The 15,401-nt window shown below is 46.0% G+C and overlaps 1 protein-coding gene across 1 annotated transcript; it reads right to left on the bottom strand.

Moving 5' to 3' along the window:
* Positions 1 to 1,756: 1,756 nt before the first annotated feature.
* On the bottom strand, positions 1,757 to 9,602 carry LOC147025393 (uncharacterized). Its single transcript, XM_085886356.1, has 4 exons — positions 4,223 to 9,602; positions 4,025 to 4,105; positions 3,759 to 3,827; positions 1,757 to 2,810 (listed from the first exon to the last, which is right to left on the bottom strand). The coding sequence occupies exons 1-3, from the start codon at positions 4,418 to 4,420 to the stop codon at positions 3,780 to 3,782; spliced, it is 327 nt and encodes a 108-aa protein (XP_085742482.1). The 5' UTR covers positions 4,421 to 9,602; the 3' UTR covers positions 1,757 to 2,810; positions 3,759 to 3,779.
* Between the last annotated feature and the right edge of the window lie 5,799 nt (positions 9,603 to 15,401).

Here is a 15,401-nt window from a genome sequence, read left to right as displayed (position 1 = left end):
TGGGTAGAAGGGGTGGGAGATGGGGGTGGGGACGGCAGAGCCAGAATTAAACCAGCAATTTTGTCACTTTCCATTCATCACATTACCGCTCTGCCTAAAAAAGGTCCAAAAGCATATCCCTGCAACTACACACCAATCAGCCTTCTCCAAATCATCAGCAAGGTTATGGAATCCATTATCGCTTCAGACATCAAATCCTTTCTCTTCTCCAATGGCTTGATTTCCGATCATCAATTTGGATTCAGACCAGGTCACTCTACCCTGGATATGCTGCTTCTGCTCTCCATCAATGGATGGAGGACCTCAATGCTGGACATGAAATCTGAGCCACATCCTGACACATGTCACGTGCTTTTGACATGGTCTAGCACCCTGCCCTGCTCACCAAAACTCTCTTCCTATGGTATCCACGGCCATCTCCACTCATGGCTCGCAGACTTCCTCTCCTGTCACAGTCAACATGTGGCCCTAAATGGAGTTCTTTCATCCCCTCTTCCTGTCCAGGCTGGAGTTCCTCAAGGTAGCATTCTGGGCCCTGTGCTTTTTCTGGTTTTTGTCAATGATCTCTCCGACTCTCTGGAAAATCCTCTTTAATTCTTTGCTGAAGACTCCACCCTCTGCCGTACCACCTGCCATCCCTCATATATGCAAGCAGCAGCCTCTTCACGCTCCAAACATCTGGATAAAATCACAAACTGGTCCAACACGTGGAACATGTCTTTCAGTCCTGACAAGTCTTACACTCTCACTATGTCTCTCCGAAAGGACTGTCTGGAACCCCACCCCTCCCCCCCCCACACCCCAGTCTACCTTCTCAACAATCCTCTTGAAGAAGTCCTTTCATTCAAAAGACAAAATACACCATCAAATAAGAAAATGAAGCCCATCCCAAACCCTCACATTAAAATCCAAACCATAACACCCCGAACCCCAACCCTCACAAAAACCCAAACTCTAACCCTCACTCCTCAAACCCAAACCCTAGCCCTCACTCCCTAAACCAAAACCAAAACCCTCACTCCCCAAACCCTCACCCTCACTCTGCAAACCCTTACCCTTACTCCCCAAACCCAAACCCTAACCCTCACTCCCCAAACCCAAACCCTAACCCTCACTCCCCAAACCCAAACCAAAACCCTCACTCCCCAAACCCTCACATTTACTCCCCAAACCCAAACCCTGACCCTCACTCCCCAAACCCAAACCAAAACCCTCACTCCCCAAACCCAAACCCTCACCCTTACTCCCCAAACCCAAACCCTCACCCTTACTCCCCAAACCCAAACCCTCACCCTTACTCCCCAAACCCAAACCAAAACCCTCACTCCCCAAACCCTCACCCTCACTCCCCAAACCCCGACCCTCACTCCCCAAACCCTCACCCTCACTCCCCAAACCCCAAACCCAAACCCGACTCCCAAACCCTAACCCTTACTCCCCCAACCCAAACCCTCACCCTTACTCCCCCAACCCAAACCAAAACCCTCACTCCCCAAACCCTCACCCTCACTCCCCAAACCCCAAACCCAAACCTTGACCCTCACTCCCCAAACCCTCACCCTCACTCCCCAAACCCCAAACCCAAACCCGACTCCCAAACCCTCACCCTTACTCCCCAAACCCTCACCCTTACTCCCCAAACCCAAACCCTCACCTTCACTCCCCAAACCCTCATCCTCACTCCCCAAACCCAACCCTAACCTTCACACACCAAACAAGTCAAATTTCAAGATCATAAATCATTTTTACACGAAAATATATATATATTTTTTTACTTCACAAATTATTATTTTTTAAGCAGTTTAATCATTCTTATTTTTAACAGTTCAACAACAATACAAGGTCAATACAGTCTTTCAATTGGACAAAGTTTTTTGTTTTTTTTACTTCCAGTTCCATCTTGAGAATGAAGTTTCAGTTCTTTCAAGTTTGAAGAAGTAGAAAGGAGGAGATGTATTGTAAACACGTCAAAAGAAATCCAAGGTCTTCACAGCACTTTCTATAATATTAAGCCTGGTGTTGGCTTAGTGGTTAGGGTGGTGGTTTGGGATCCCAGTGTCCTGAGTTCAAGCCCCGTTAGCTGCTGAATTAACACCAGGGGGTGTTAATCAAGCATCATCCAATCAAGAACGACATCGAGAGGTTTATAACTCCAAAGGTCTCCAAAATAGAACTCGTTTTGTGGGTCATCAAGGTGGAACTGCTTTTGTGGGTCATCAAGGTAGAACTCGTTTTGTGGGTCATCAAGGTGGAACTCGTTTTGTGGGTCATCAAGGTGGAACTCGTTTTGTGGGTCATCAAGGTAGAATTCGTTTTGTGGGTCATCAAGGTGGAACTGGTTTTGTGGGTTATCAAGGTGGAACTCGTTTTGTGGGTCATCAAGGTAGAACTCGTTTTGTGGGTCATCAAGGTGAAACTCGTTTTGTGGGTCATCAAGGTGGAACTGGTTTTGTGGGTCATCAAGGTGGAACTCGTTTTGTGGGTCATCAAGGTAGAACTCATTTTGTGGGTCATCAAGGTGGAACTGGTTTTGTGGGTCATCAAGGTGGAACTCGTTTTGTGGGTCATCAAGGTGGAACTCGTTTTGTGGGTCATCAAGGTAGAACTCGTTTTGTGGGTCATCAAGGTGAAACTCGTTTTGTAGGTCATCAAGGTAGAACTCGTTTTGTGGGTCATCAAGGTGGAACTCGTTTTGTGGGTCATCAAGGTAGAACTCGTTTTGTGGGTCATCAAGGTGAAACTCGTTTTGTGTGTCATCAAGATAGAACTGGTTTTGTTGGTCATCAAGGTGGAACTCGTCTTCTGGGTCTCTGTACACACATCAGCAAAAGGAAGTCAAAACCACTCAATATCACCGCCATCATAATCTTCATCAATGCCTTCCAAGACAATGCTGGAAAGAGTGGTCTCTCCATAGGCTTCTGCATCTCAGTTCAATTTTTTATGAGCTTATCTGGTATTTACATTCCAGATAAGGTATTGTCATCGCACACCGTCCATCCGTCAATCTCCTTTTTCGACTTCTCCGGCCAAACCGCTGGGGCGATCTGGCTGAAATTTAGCAGCAACGTTCCTCTCTTGACTGGTAACAGGAATTGCAAAGCTCATTCCAGTCACATGACTTTAAATGGGTCACAAAGGCTGACTTAGTGAATTTATTCAAAAATCTTGTTCACCAGCCCCACCAATCAGAATGCCACAAAATTTGGGTTTCAACATCAGGTCAGGGTACGGATGTTAGATTGTGAAGGTCATGCCAAACACATAACTGGAAGTGTGTCACAATGGCCGACTTGGTCAATTTTGGGGGAAATCATGTAAATTCCTTCAAAAAATCTTGTTCTCTCCAGACACACCAGTCAGAATTACTACCAAATTTGGGTTGCAACATTAGGACATGGTCCTGATGTGAAATTGTGGAGGCCATTCTGATGACATGACCGGAAGTGTGTCAAAATGGCGGTGTGCCATTTAATTGCATCAATTTTAAAGCAACCTGCATCGATTTCATGAATGTTAATGATCATCCAGGTGTACACACTGACTTTTATATGGGTACATTAACACTCATGCCACCACTTTCACCAATTTGATGGTCTGTTTGGTGCTTTGTCTGGATTAGAGTGCAGCAAAATATTCATTTGTTCTCAACGCTTCTGAGACACAGACAGAATGGGTCACGATGGGGGTGAAGAACATGTAGTTTCGACAATGTTTGGAATAATTTGTAATGCAAGGTAAGAATCTTGGTAACTTACCTTCCACCCGGAAGGAAGGTTTCATTTGAGGGCGTGGAGGAGAGTTAACGAGAGCATCTTCTGAGGGACCTTTGGAAAAAAAACAATAAAAATATGAAAAAAATGAATACATAGATATGTTCATCAGTTTGATAACTTGTTCAGCAAAGGGACACAGGAGGAAATGCACTGATGGAACAGGTAATCAATGAAAAGGTGAATCGATGATGTCATCCAATTTATCTTCTTATTTATCCTGTATGACGACGACCATGTCAATAAGTTACCTTCACACGGAAATGATGATTACAATCATCTCCACAATTAAGGTTATTCTTCTTCATAGACGGCAGTATTAACAGCAATGTCTATAAAAGAAGAAGTGACAAAATGTATTTCAGATGAACATCTTGATTTTGGAGTTTGCTGTGTTTGCACCCAGTGTGGTCACCCCAACTGCCCCCAAAGTATTGAAGAGTGCTTACCTGTTGAAGGTCCTGCATGTGGTATGGCCCCTCAACACCGTCGTGCTTCTTCTGCTGTAGGAGCCCGTCATCATGGTGAGGCTTCCGTTCCAGCTGGAGATCCTCAACTCCATGCTGTTCCTGGTATTGCTGTTGCTGCCCCTCAGTAACGTGCTGCTTCTGTCGTTGCTGTTGCTCCTTGAAATCTTTCAATGCCATTATGACCCTTTAAACGCCGATAGATACTTTCACGCCTTAGACCTTTATACCCACAGATCCTTGAGACCCTATAGACCCATTTAGACCCCTTTATATATTTTGGAGCCTCCTGCACCTGATAATGAATTATCATCGCTGCTAATGTCTCCTGCACAGCTCGACATGATATCTTGAACACTGGATGTTATCGCTCAAATGAAATCAAACTTCCGGAAGTTGTACAACAATGAATAAAGCCTCTCCCCCTCCTCCCTTGCAGACCTGGTGTTTGTTATCATCAATTAGAATCGTCATCCTCATCTGAACAATGACATCCATCCTCTGCATCGTCACAATCACATCCATCATCATCACAATCACATCCATCCTCTCCATTCTCACAATCACATTTGTCATCATTGTCGCAATCACATTCATCATCTCCATCCTCACAATCACATCCATCATCTTCAAAATCAAATTTTTCATCATCGACATCATCATCTTCATCTTCCTCATCCCCATCCTCCCATCATCCTCTCTCTCTCTCTCCACTTTCTTGTCCTTTCTGTGAACACACAAGAACAACCAGAACTTCGTTTTAGAGAACATTTCTCTACGTAGTGCAAATGTATCAATCAGAGTACCACCAGACACATAAACTCCAATAATAACATATTCATCAGGAGAGAGGTCCATCGGGATCATCGTTTGCTGTTCTTCATTTGAAGGACAATAATAAAATGAAGACTTGTGAAGAGGTTTTCTGGAGCCGTTTCTTAATCCATAAATAAATCACACAAAGTGACTTGATGATAAATATCACCATGGAGATGATCCCCACAGCATGTCCAAATCTCCCCCATCGTGATACTGTTACGAATCTGGCAGCCATTTGCACACAACAGCCAGTCCCCACAGTTCAGTTATTTTGATAAGTATGTGTTTATAGTTAGGTTGCCGTCCCTATGTTTAATGGGTGATTAAGTGTATGTGCGCTGCGAGTTATTTTTAGTTAGAATTACCATTCAACAACAACAACATCCTCCTTCGCTCCTGCCACCATCGGCCTTCCTCACGCGCATACGTGCCGAGCACAGATGTGGGCGCGGCTTCCATCGCCTCAGATCGGAGCCCCACTCCAAAAAAGGGCATGGAGTGTTTCCTCTGCTCAATGAGCTCAGGGCGAGCATCGCACGCGTGCCCCAGCCAATGGGAAGCCAGAACGCTCAGGGAAAGAAGAATGTCTTGACCAAGCGACAAAGAGGAGGAAAGCGCCAAAAGAGCCACAAAGACTCCGTCCAGAAGGGACGTGTTTTTCCCCGCCTACCGTGACCCTGCTCCAATCACGGCTGGTCACCACGAGACCCAAAACGCCCCGTCCAATCGCGAGGCGAGTCTCCAGAGTGGATTCCCCCCCCCCCCACCCTGCACGAGGGAGGGGAACAGAGAACCGAGTGGAGCGTGAGAGAAGGTTGTGAGTCGAACACCCCCTGTGTTTTGGCATGCTGAGCGCTCCTTGCCGTGGTCATCGGTCTTCGTCCCTGGTCTTCATCTCGGTGCTTGGTGCGAAGCTGATCGTGCGGGTTCGAGTCCCACCGTGGTGGTTTGTGTTGGAGCGCGCGGGCTGGTGGTCGGAGCATCCGACTTCCCCGCCAAGAATCCCGGGCTCCACAGAGGCAGGTTGGCAAGCCGCACGACGCAGCCAGGTTCACCACAGAACTCTGTCTCCCCAGCTGAACTATCCTCCTCGGTTGGAGGACCGAATAAAGACCGGTGGGGTCCATTTCTTTTTTGGATGTGTCTGTGTGTCTGTGGGCCCAATCTTTAAGTAGAAACGGTATAAGTGCCTTGCATCATTGTACATTTGATTATATTCGGTATAACTCTGCTCTTTGTCTCCCTCTCGCCATTATAAATAAACCCCGTGTTAAATGTTCCAGCTCGTTGCTGTCGTTTCTATCATTGGCCGAGCATGGTTCGGGCTTGAGAATTAGGGAGGCCGATTGGGCCGTAAATTGTTATTTGGTCCGGCAGGTTTTGGTAATCCCCTCTCGGTTACGCCGGACCCAAGTCGGTAACGGCGACGCGGTTCGGACAAAGTCGGCCGAGGGTGTGGCTTCCCCGGTAGTTAGGCGGCGTGGCTACTTAGGTAAATTGGAATTAGACAATTAACCCTACCCCACGCCGTCAAAGTATTGGCGTCCACGGACCACTAAGGGACCCGTGACTTTCGGAGTTATCCGAAGGTTACGACCTTCAATTCCGGTGTTCGGTGGGAAACGGCCCAACTGCTCCATCTAGCGGTCGTCCTCGCCACCGAACCCGGCACCACAACAATACCAGGTCTGCAACGTCCATCGGGCCGAACATGGAACCTTCCCCAAAGATCTGTGGACACGGATATTACAAGTTTAATAAATTAATGTAATTTAAATGAAAACAGGAATCAATTGCCTTTCATAACAAAACTTAAATGCGATCCTTTGAAACTGAATTTGAAACCTGACGTTCTGCCCACAGGCTCAACAAACCGATCGAACATTCCAGAACAGGTGTGGTTTCCTTGCAACAATATTTAAGAGTACATTTGTTCACACCGTAATCAAGCTATTATTTATTTAATATCACAATCTGTTCCGTTCCTTTAACTTCCTTTTCATGCCCATCAATGGGATCTTTAGCCCTTTACCCCTACGTCCATTAGCGACGGTCTTTCTCTACGTTTCCCACTCACCTGGTAAGACTTTTTTTATGGACAACACTCCAGCACGCACTTGTAGTTCTGCCTACAAGTGGACGCAGCGACGCACTGCTCAAGTGCGTGCTCCCATACCTGTCCTGACCTGACTCTTTTTGAAACACCCTGTAACTCTGCAACATTGTAGCATTAACCACACTGACTTTGCATTCGCATTGCCACCTCAACCATGACGAACACCAACAACAAATGAACACAACCACCACCAAGGACCCCCACACCATAAACTCATTGCTACGCTGCCGCTGTCATCATCTCAAGTACAATCAGCACCGATGTCCATCAGTGTCTTGAAGCAAGAGTGAACAAAGGAGCACAACTTGCCATTGCATACGCTGGATATGGACGTCCGGTCATCTACAGTGCCTTCAGAAAGTATTCACACCCTTCGACTTTTGTCATATTTTGTTATGTTTCAGCCTGAATTTAAAATGGATTATATTGAAAGTTTTTGTCACAAAATACCCCTTCATAACAAAGTGAAGACAAGTTTTTCGAAATTTTTACAAATTCATTACAAATGAAAAGCTGAAATGTCTTCTGTCAATAAATGTTCAACGCCGAGTCAATACTTTGTCGAAGCGCCTTTGGCAGTGATTGCAGCTTCAAGTCTTTTGGGTAATGTCTGTTTCAGCTTTGCACATTTGGATTTGGGGATTTTTCTCCCATTCTTCCTTACAGATTTGCTCAAGCTCTGTCAAGTTGGATGGGAGGAGGAGGAGGAGGAGATTGGGACCATACTCTGTGCAGAGCGTTGGTGCAGCTAAAGCAGTCTCCTTGGCAATTGGGCACAATCCTGGATGGGTCGCCACTCCGACACAGTATACTAGCAAGTTGGCACTTATTTTGCCGACCTCGGAAGGATGACGGGCCGAGTTAACCCCACTAGGTATTAATTCAACAGTTGAGCGGGATTTGAACTCAGGACCCTCGGATCCAAAGCTCACCACCCTAACCAGTCAGCCAACACCAGGCATAAGTTGGATGGGAGTGTCAGTGAACATCAATCTTCCAAGTATTTCCACAGATTTTCAATGGGATACAAGTCTGGCCTTGAGTTGGGCCACTCAAGGACTTTCATCTTCTTGTTCTGAAGCCATTGCAGTGTTGCTTTGGCTGTCTGCTTGGAGTCATTGCCATGTTCGAACGTAATTCTTCACCACAGTCTCAGGTCTTTTGCACTCTGAAGCAGGTTCTCCTCAAGGATTTGTCTGTATTTGGCTCCATTCATTGGTCCCTCTATCCTTACAAGTCTCCCAGTCCCTGCCGCTGAAAAGTATCCCCATAGCATGATGCTTCCACCACCATGCTTCACGGTAGGGATGGTGTTAGATGGGTGATGAGCTGTACTCGGTTTCCGCCAGATGTAGTTCTTTGCATGCAGGCCAAGTTGTTGAATTTTCGTCTCATCAGACAACAAAATCTTTTGCCTCATGCTCCCAGTCTTTCATTTGCCTTGATGCAAACTCCAAGTGTATTTGTCATGTGCCTTCTCAGGAGTGGCTTCCGTCTGGCCACTCTCCCAGAAAGCCTAGATTTGTGAAGTGCTGCAGAGATTGCTATCCTTCCAGCAGGTTCTCCCATCACAGCCAAGGAACTCTGTAGTTCTATCAGAGTGATTATTGGGTTCTTGGTCACCTCCCTGACCAAGGTCCTTCTTGCCTATTTCCTAAGTTTAGTTGGACGGCCAGCTCAATGAAGAGTATGTGTAGTTCCATAATCTTTCCATTTCCTAATGATGGAGCTCACAGTGGTCTTGGGAACTTTCCACACTCTCGAAATTGTTTTATACCCTTCCCCAGATCTATGCCTCCTCACAATTCTATCTCGGAGTTCCACGGACAGTTCCTTGGACTTCATGGTCGAGTTTCTGCTCTGACATGCACCGTCAACTGTGGGACCTTATATAGAAAGGTGTGTTTCTTTCTAAACCATGTCCAATCAATTGAATTGGCTGCAGGTGGACTCCGATCAAGTTGTGGAGACATCTCAAGGATGATCAAGGGAAAATGGATGCACCTGATCTCAATTTGGAGTGTCATAGCAAAGGGGTCAAATAGTCATTGTCGTAAAACATTTCAGCTTTTCATTTTTAATTAATTTGTAAAAATTTCTGAAAACGTGTTTTCACTTTGTCATTATGAGGTGTTTTGTGTGGATTGGTGACAAAAAATTAACTTTCATCAATTTTAAATTCAGGTTGGAACACAACAAAATCTGAAAAAGTCAAGGGGTGTGAATACTTTCTGAAGGCACTGTGCATATATCAGGTCAGGTCAGGTATGTGAGCATGTGCCAGAACAGCGCGTCGCTGCGTCCACTTTCCACCGGTACTCCAGGGGCCTCCGTCTGGCCTTCCCCCAGGCAGATGCCAGGCCCATCCCCATCTCCTTGAGATGATGGTCAACCTGCTGCAACCACGAGGCACGTGGTCGGCCCATTGGCCTCCTTCACTCACGAGACTCCCTTGCTGAGAGAATCTGGTGAGCAGGATCAGCGTCAGGAAAACGAGCCACATGTCCATACAGCTGCAACTGATGCTCACGGACCATGCAGGTAACAAATCTCATCCGAGTCTCTCTCAGCAACTGCTTATTGTACACAAAATCCGAACAGTGATAGCCAAGGATTCTCCAAAGAGACCTGGTACCAAAGGAATTAAGTCTCCGTCTCAGATCCTTGGTCAGAGTCCAAGTCTCGCATCCATAGAGCAAGACTGGAAGCACCAAGGACCTGAAGACTCGGACTTTCGTCCTCCCGCACAGGTACCGGCAGCGCTACACCCCATGATCCAGTGAATCTATGACTCCCCAGGCCCGACCCAGACGTCTATTGACCTCTGACTCACAGCCAGCAGAGACATTAATATCACTGCCAAGGTAAGTGAATCTCTCCACGACCTCAACATCCTCACCACAAACAGACACAGACAGGACAGCAGCATCCAAGATGTCATTGAAAGCCTGGATCTTAGTTTTTACCCAAGAAACCCGTAATCCCAGCAGATCCAACTCCTCATTTAGCAACTCGAGGGCCCCCAAAAGGATATCTAAAGTCTCCGCAAAGATAACTGAATCATCTGCGAAATCAAGGTCCGAGATCTTGACATTCCCAAACGATCCACTGCAGCTTGATCTCTCCGACATTGTCCCTAAAATCCAGTTCATACAAGTGCTGAAAAGTGTGGGGGCCAGTACACACCCCCTGACGAACTCCAGTAACAACTGAAAATAAGTCAGAGATGGTACCACCACACTTCACAGCACTCTCAGTACCAGAGTAGAGTTCAGACATCAGATCGATCAGTTTTGGTGGCACCCCACGAAGACCAAGAATCCTCCAGAGGACATCCCGATTCACTGAATCGAGCGCTTTACATAGATCAACATAGGCTGCAAGCAGCCCCTGCCGAAACTCTCGTCTGCGTTCGGTGAGGACACGAAGAGCAAGGATACGGTCAATCGTTGACCTCTTTGGTGTAAAGCCTGACTGCTCTGGACGCTGGTGCTCAAGCAGATGGTGGCGAACCCTATCAAGAATTATCCGAGCAAAGACCTTGTCCGGCACTGGGAGCAGCGTCACCCCTCGGTAGTTGTTGCAGTCTTGGCGATCACCCTTCCTTTTCCAGAGAGGAACAACAAGGCCCCTCTTCCAATCAGTTGGGATGATGCCTGTGTTCCAGGCAGAGCACAGAACTGCATGCAACGACACGAGTGCAGCATTTCCATCAGCCTTGAGAAGTTCAGCATGGATGTCACAGATCCCAGGAGCTTTACCCCATTTCAACTGGTTCACCGCAGCCCGTGTTGCCACAAGCGAAGGTGGACCACAGTTGATTCGAGGGTCAGCAACAGGGATTGTAACACCCTTGACGTCCAACTCGACAGCTGGGGGATCAGCCGGTACAACCGCTCAAAGTAACCGGCCCAGCGGGCCTTCACTTCAGACTCCTCTGTCAAGAGCCTACCACTCTCTGCTCGAACTGCAGTGCTCCGAGGGATGGGCTTGGATGAACGCAATGCGCGAATTCCCCTGTAAGTGGGACGAGAATCACCTGACCACAGGTGATGCTCTACCCCCTCACAGATTCCTCGCACATAGGCCTCCTTGTCCACCCTCAGTGCACGTACGGTTTTACGCCTCAGCTCCCTGAACAGCTCAGTTCTGCCATTCAGCCTGGCCCTGCGACTCTGGTCAATGGTATCCAGTGTCCCTTGAGAGACAAAATTCTTCTTTGCCCTGTGGTGAGTTCCAAGACATCCACCGGCAACATCAAGGACGGTGGTCTTGAACGCACTCCACAACTCCTCAGGACCCTCCAAAGCACCCAGACCCCCCAAGTGACCACTCAGCCTGTTCGCAAACTCATCAGCTACTCTCTCATCCCTGAGCTTGCCAACATCCAGCCTTCGCTGGGATGGTACCATTCTCCAGGATTTAAGTTGCAGCTTTAGAGTTGCAACAACAAGCCTGTGGTCAGTATTGAGGAACTGAGCACTCCGGTAGACCCTGCAGTTCTGGATCATCCTCCAATGACCGTCAATGAGGACATGGTCAATCTCCTTTGCCACACCACCAGCGTTGGAATACCAAGTCCAGCGATGAGCTTGTGGGCGCTGAAACCATGAACCGGCCACCCTAAGTCCATGACTTCTTGCAAAGTCAAGGAACTTGGTGCGATTCTGGTTCATAGTTCCTGACCCATGGGGACCAACACACACCTCATAACCATCCCTATCAGTTCCAGTCGATGCATTGAAATCCCCCAAGACTCGAGGTGTATCTCGTCTGGGGCACTGATCAACCACAGACTCGAGTGTGGCGTAGAATGCATCCTTCACGGTGAGATCACTCGCCTCAGTCGGAGTATAAACAGAGACCAGGGAAATGACACATAAGGAGTGAGGAATCCTTCGTCTCATAATACGCTCATTGACCGGTGTTACCTCAATTATCATTGGGATCAGCTTATTGGACACAGCTTCAGCAACTCCTTGGGTATGGTAACCATCAGAGCGACCAGACCAATAGTAGGTGTAACCACCCACCATGATCTCGCCGCAATCCGGTCTCCGAACCTCAGAGAGAGCTGCAATCCCGATGTCCAAACACTTGAGCTCAGATGATAACAGAGACAGGTGATCATCCTCTCTTAGGGATAGGACATTCCAGGCACCCACCCGAAGGGACCGCCTCAGGTTAACCCAAGGAGACCGCCGTCTGGTGGACGACACCTCAGCACCACTCCGACAAACTCTCCCGCAATCTGACCCGGGGATGTTACCCCGTGGTTTCCCTCCTATCATCAAAGATTGGGGGTCCCGAAGGCTTTGCCCCAATCCCGTCATCCGGTGAGCTGCCCTGCGAAGGGAAGCTGCACAGGAGGTACTCCCACGGAGTGGGATTTCAGATTTTTTTGCGTTTTTGTGTTTTGCGGAATGAAGGGTTTTACGGTGGCCGGAGTGCAAATCCTGCCACCAACCTCCTAATAAAAAAGTAACCCAACTGCAGGAGAACATCCGCAGACACAGTTGGGCACTAGATATGGATGGCCGTTGGTTCACAAGGAGCTCCTCCGCCCTTTGACAGGTTTTGTTTTTAATCCTGCTGGGTGTCCATATCCAAGCACCCTCCTCACCAGAAAACCTGGTGGGGGGGACGGTTTAGTCGCCGACAACCCGACCATGGAACAGGTTAGTACAGGTTTACATGGTAGCTGTAGCAGCTCACAGATCTAACCTGACCTGACACCAACACTCAGACAAGGCAAGCACGTATTCACTGCGATTCAGTAAGAATGCAATTTACAAGCAAGAGTTACAACCGAATAAAGCAATGTTTATTTCCATGCACTGAAATAGTTTCTACTTTCAAGACACGGCGCCACAACACGCATTCAAAGAAAACACAAGAAAAGACCCCCATATAGAAAAGGGAGTCAGACTGGGCCCGTGGGCCTAATGCACGTGGAACCTGGATGAGCGGCTAGGTCCACGAGACCGAAGGGTCCTACCCGCGCCCTCGTGGCGCGATGGCGGGCAAGCCACGATGTCAGTGTAGCTGCGCCTGGCTTCGTGCCCCTGGCGTGGTCGGCGAGCGCTCTCCGGCACTGCCCGTCTGCCTTTCCCGTCAGCTTCGAGCTCCGTCCCCCGACTCGACTGTCCCGCCGACACTGCAGACATGACTGCCCCGCCGACACTGCTGCTGCCACTCCACTGCTCCCACTTGGTTCTTGACTTTACTGCCGACGTACTGCACTGCGAGCTGCTTTGTGCTCGCGCTTATGTAGCCCAGGGGAGGGGCATCTATGTAAATTTCTGGATCACAGCGGGTTCGGAGGCGGGGCCACACCACCCGATGCTCAGCCATTGGGCAGATGAAAAGGGGGCGTGAAGCATTCCTGATCCGCTTTTTGAGGCGAAAGGAACGCATTCACAGCCCATTGCACGACGTGTGGTAGAAAGGCGGAGGTGGTGGGAGTTTGGTTGTTGGCGGGCGTCGTTTGAGAATGGCGGTGAAGCGATGTTTGCGGGATGGAGTTGTGGAGGTAAAGAGGCGAAGGTGGTGGCGATTTGGTTGCTGGGGGATGATTGGTCCAAAATAATGATAGAGAAAAGAAAACCAGCTATCTCAAAGGATCGCAGCCCTGTGAACACGGAAATCCCTCTCAACAACGGTGGGGAAATCTAACTACACAATTACTTATCGTCATAACTGATCTCAGGACCCTTTATGTTGTATTGCAAATTTCCACAGCCATAACAATATATATATATATATATATATATATATATATATATATATATATATATATATATATATATATATATATATATACATATACATATATATATATATATACATATATATATATATATATATATACATATACATATACATATACATATACATACATATATACATATACATATATATATATATACATATATATATATATATATATATATATATATATATATATATATATATATATATACATATATATACATATATATACACATATATATATACATATATATATATATATATACATATATATATATATATACATATATATACATATAAATGTATATATTTATATATATATATATATATATATATATATATATATATATATATATATACATATATATATATACATATAGATACATATACATATATATATATACATATACATATATATACATATACATATACATATATATATATATACATATATACATATACATATACATATACATATACATATACATATATATATACATATATATATATATATATATATATATATATATATAATATTATATATGATGATTGACACTGCATTCTATGGCGATAAATAAAGACTCCATCTCCTAAACTGCGACTCAACGTCATCTTATTGCAGTGTGTTAGGGTGATATATACATCTGCTTGAGCAGCACTAAACTTGTTTTTTTAATATACGTATTTTATTACAATTGAAGTTGTCTGTACTTGAACACTGCACGGGGTATCGTGTTCAATGAACTCTTTCATTTCATTTTTTTTTTGCTTGAAATGTGTGTTTTCCCCTCTTATGTACGATATGGGCATGCATAGTTTTTCTGTTACGATAAATCTGGGTGAGTAATTGGTCCGAGAAGTCTGATTGCCCAATGCTGTAACTGTGTGCAATGGATTGCTTATCAGACACACATGCTTGGTTTCGTGTATTGCCTTTTCGTCCCACAAACTAGGTTCATGTAAGTTGCATATTGCTTGCTGTAAATCAGCAGAGTGCTTTCTCCGCTCAGCATCATGTCCTTGCATTTGGGGTGGGAAGGGGGCTGGGGTGGGGTAATGATGTTCTCAATCTCACAAATAATGTGATTGATTCATGCTAAAATTCACTGCAATAACTTTCCTTATTGAATAATAAATATTTTTTGACATGCTTATGAAATGAAATAAAGAAACAAATCAGAGTTGTGGAAATTCAACTTTACAATTACTTTTACAAATCCCTCTCTCGAATCGACAAACCACGATGACGTCATATCTTATCACGTTTCTGCTTCGTGGTAATCCTACTTTTAATTTCCAATTGGTCACCAGCTTTGACACCAATACAAATTTTTATTTTGGACCCGAGGCATGAAAAAGCCACATATATCAAACAAACAATGGTAAACGGAGCTCCTCGCCAACATTAGAGCGTTTAAATTGCATCAGATGTGGCAATAAATGTGAATTGTTACT

Source organism: Eptatretus burgeri, chromosome 6 (genome assembly GCF_056783735.1).
Source record: "Eptatretus burgeri isolate ZD-2024b chromosome 6, Ebu_testis_v1, whole genome shotgun sequence".
In the NCBI taxonomy this organism is placed as follows: domain Eukaryota; kingdom Metazoa; phylum Chordata; class Myxini; order Myxiniformes; family Myxinidae; genus Eptatretus; species Eptatretus burgeri.
This window is presented reverse-complemented; position numbering and strand designations above follow the sequence as displayed.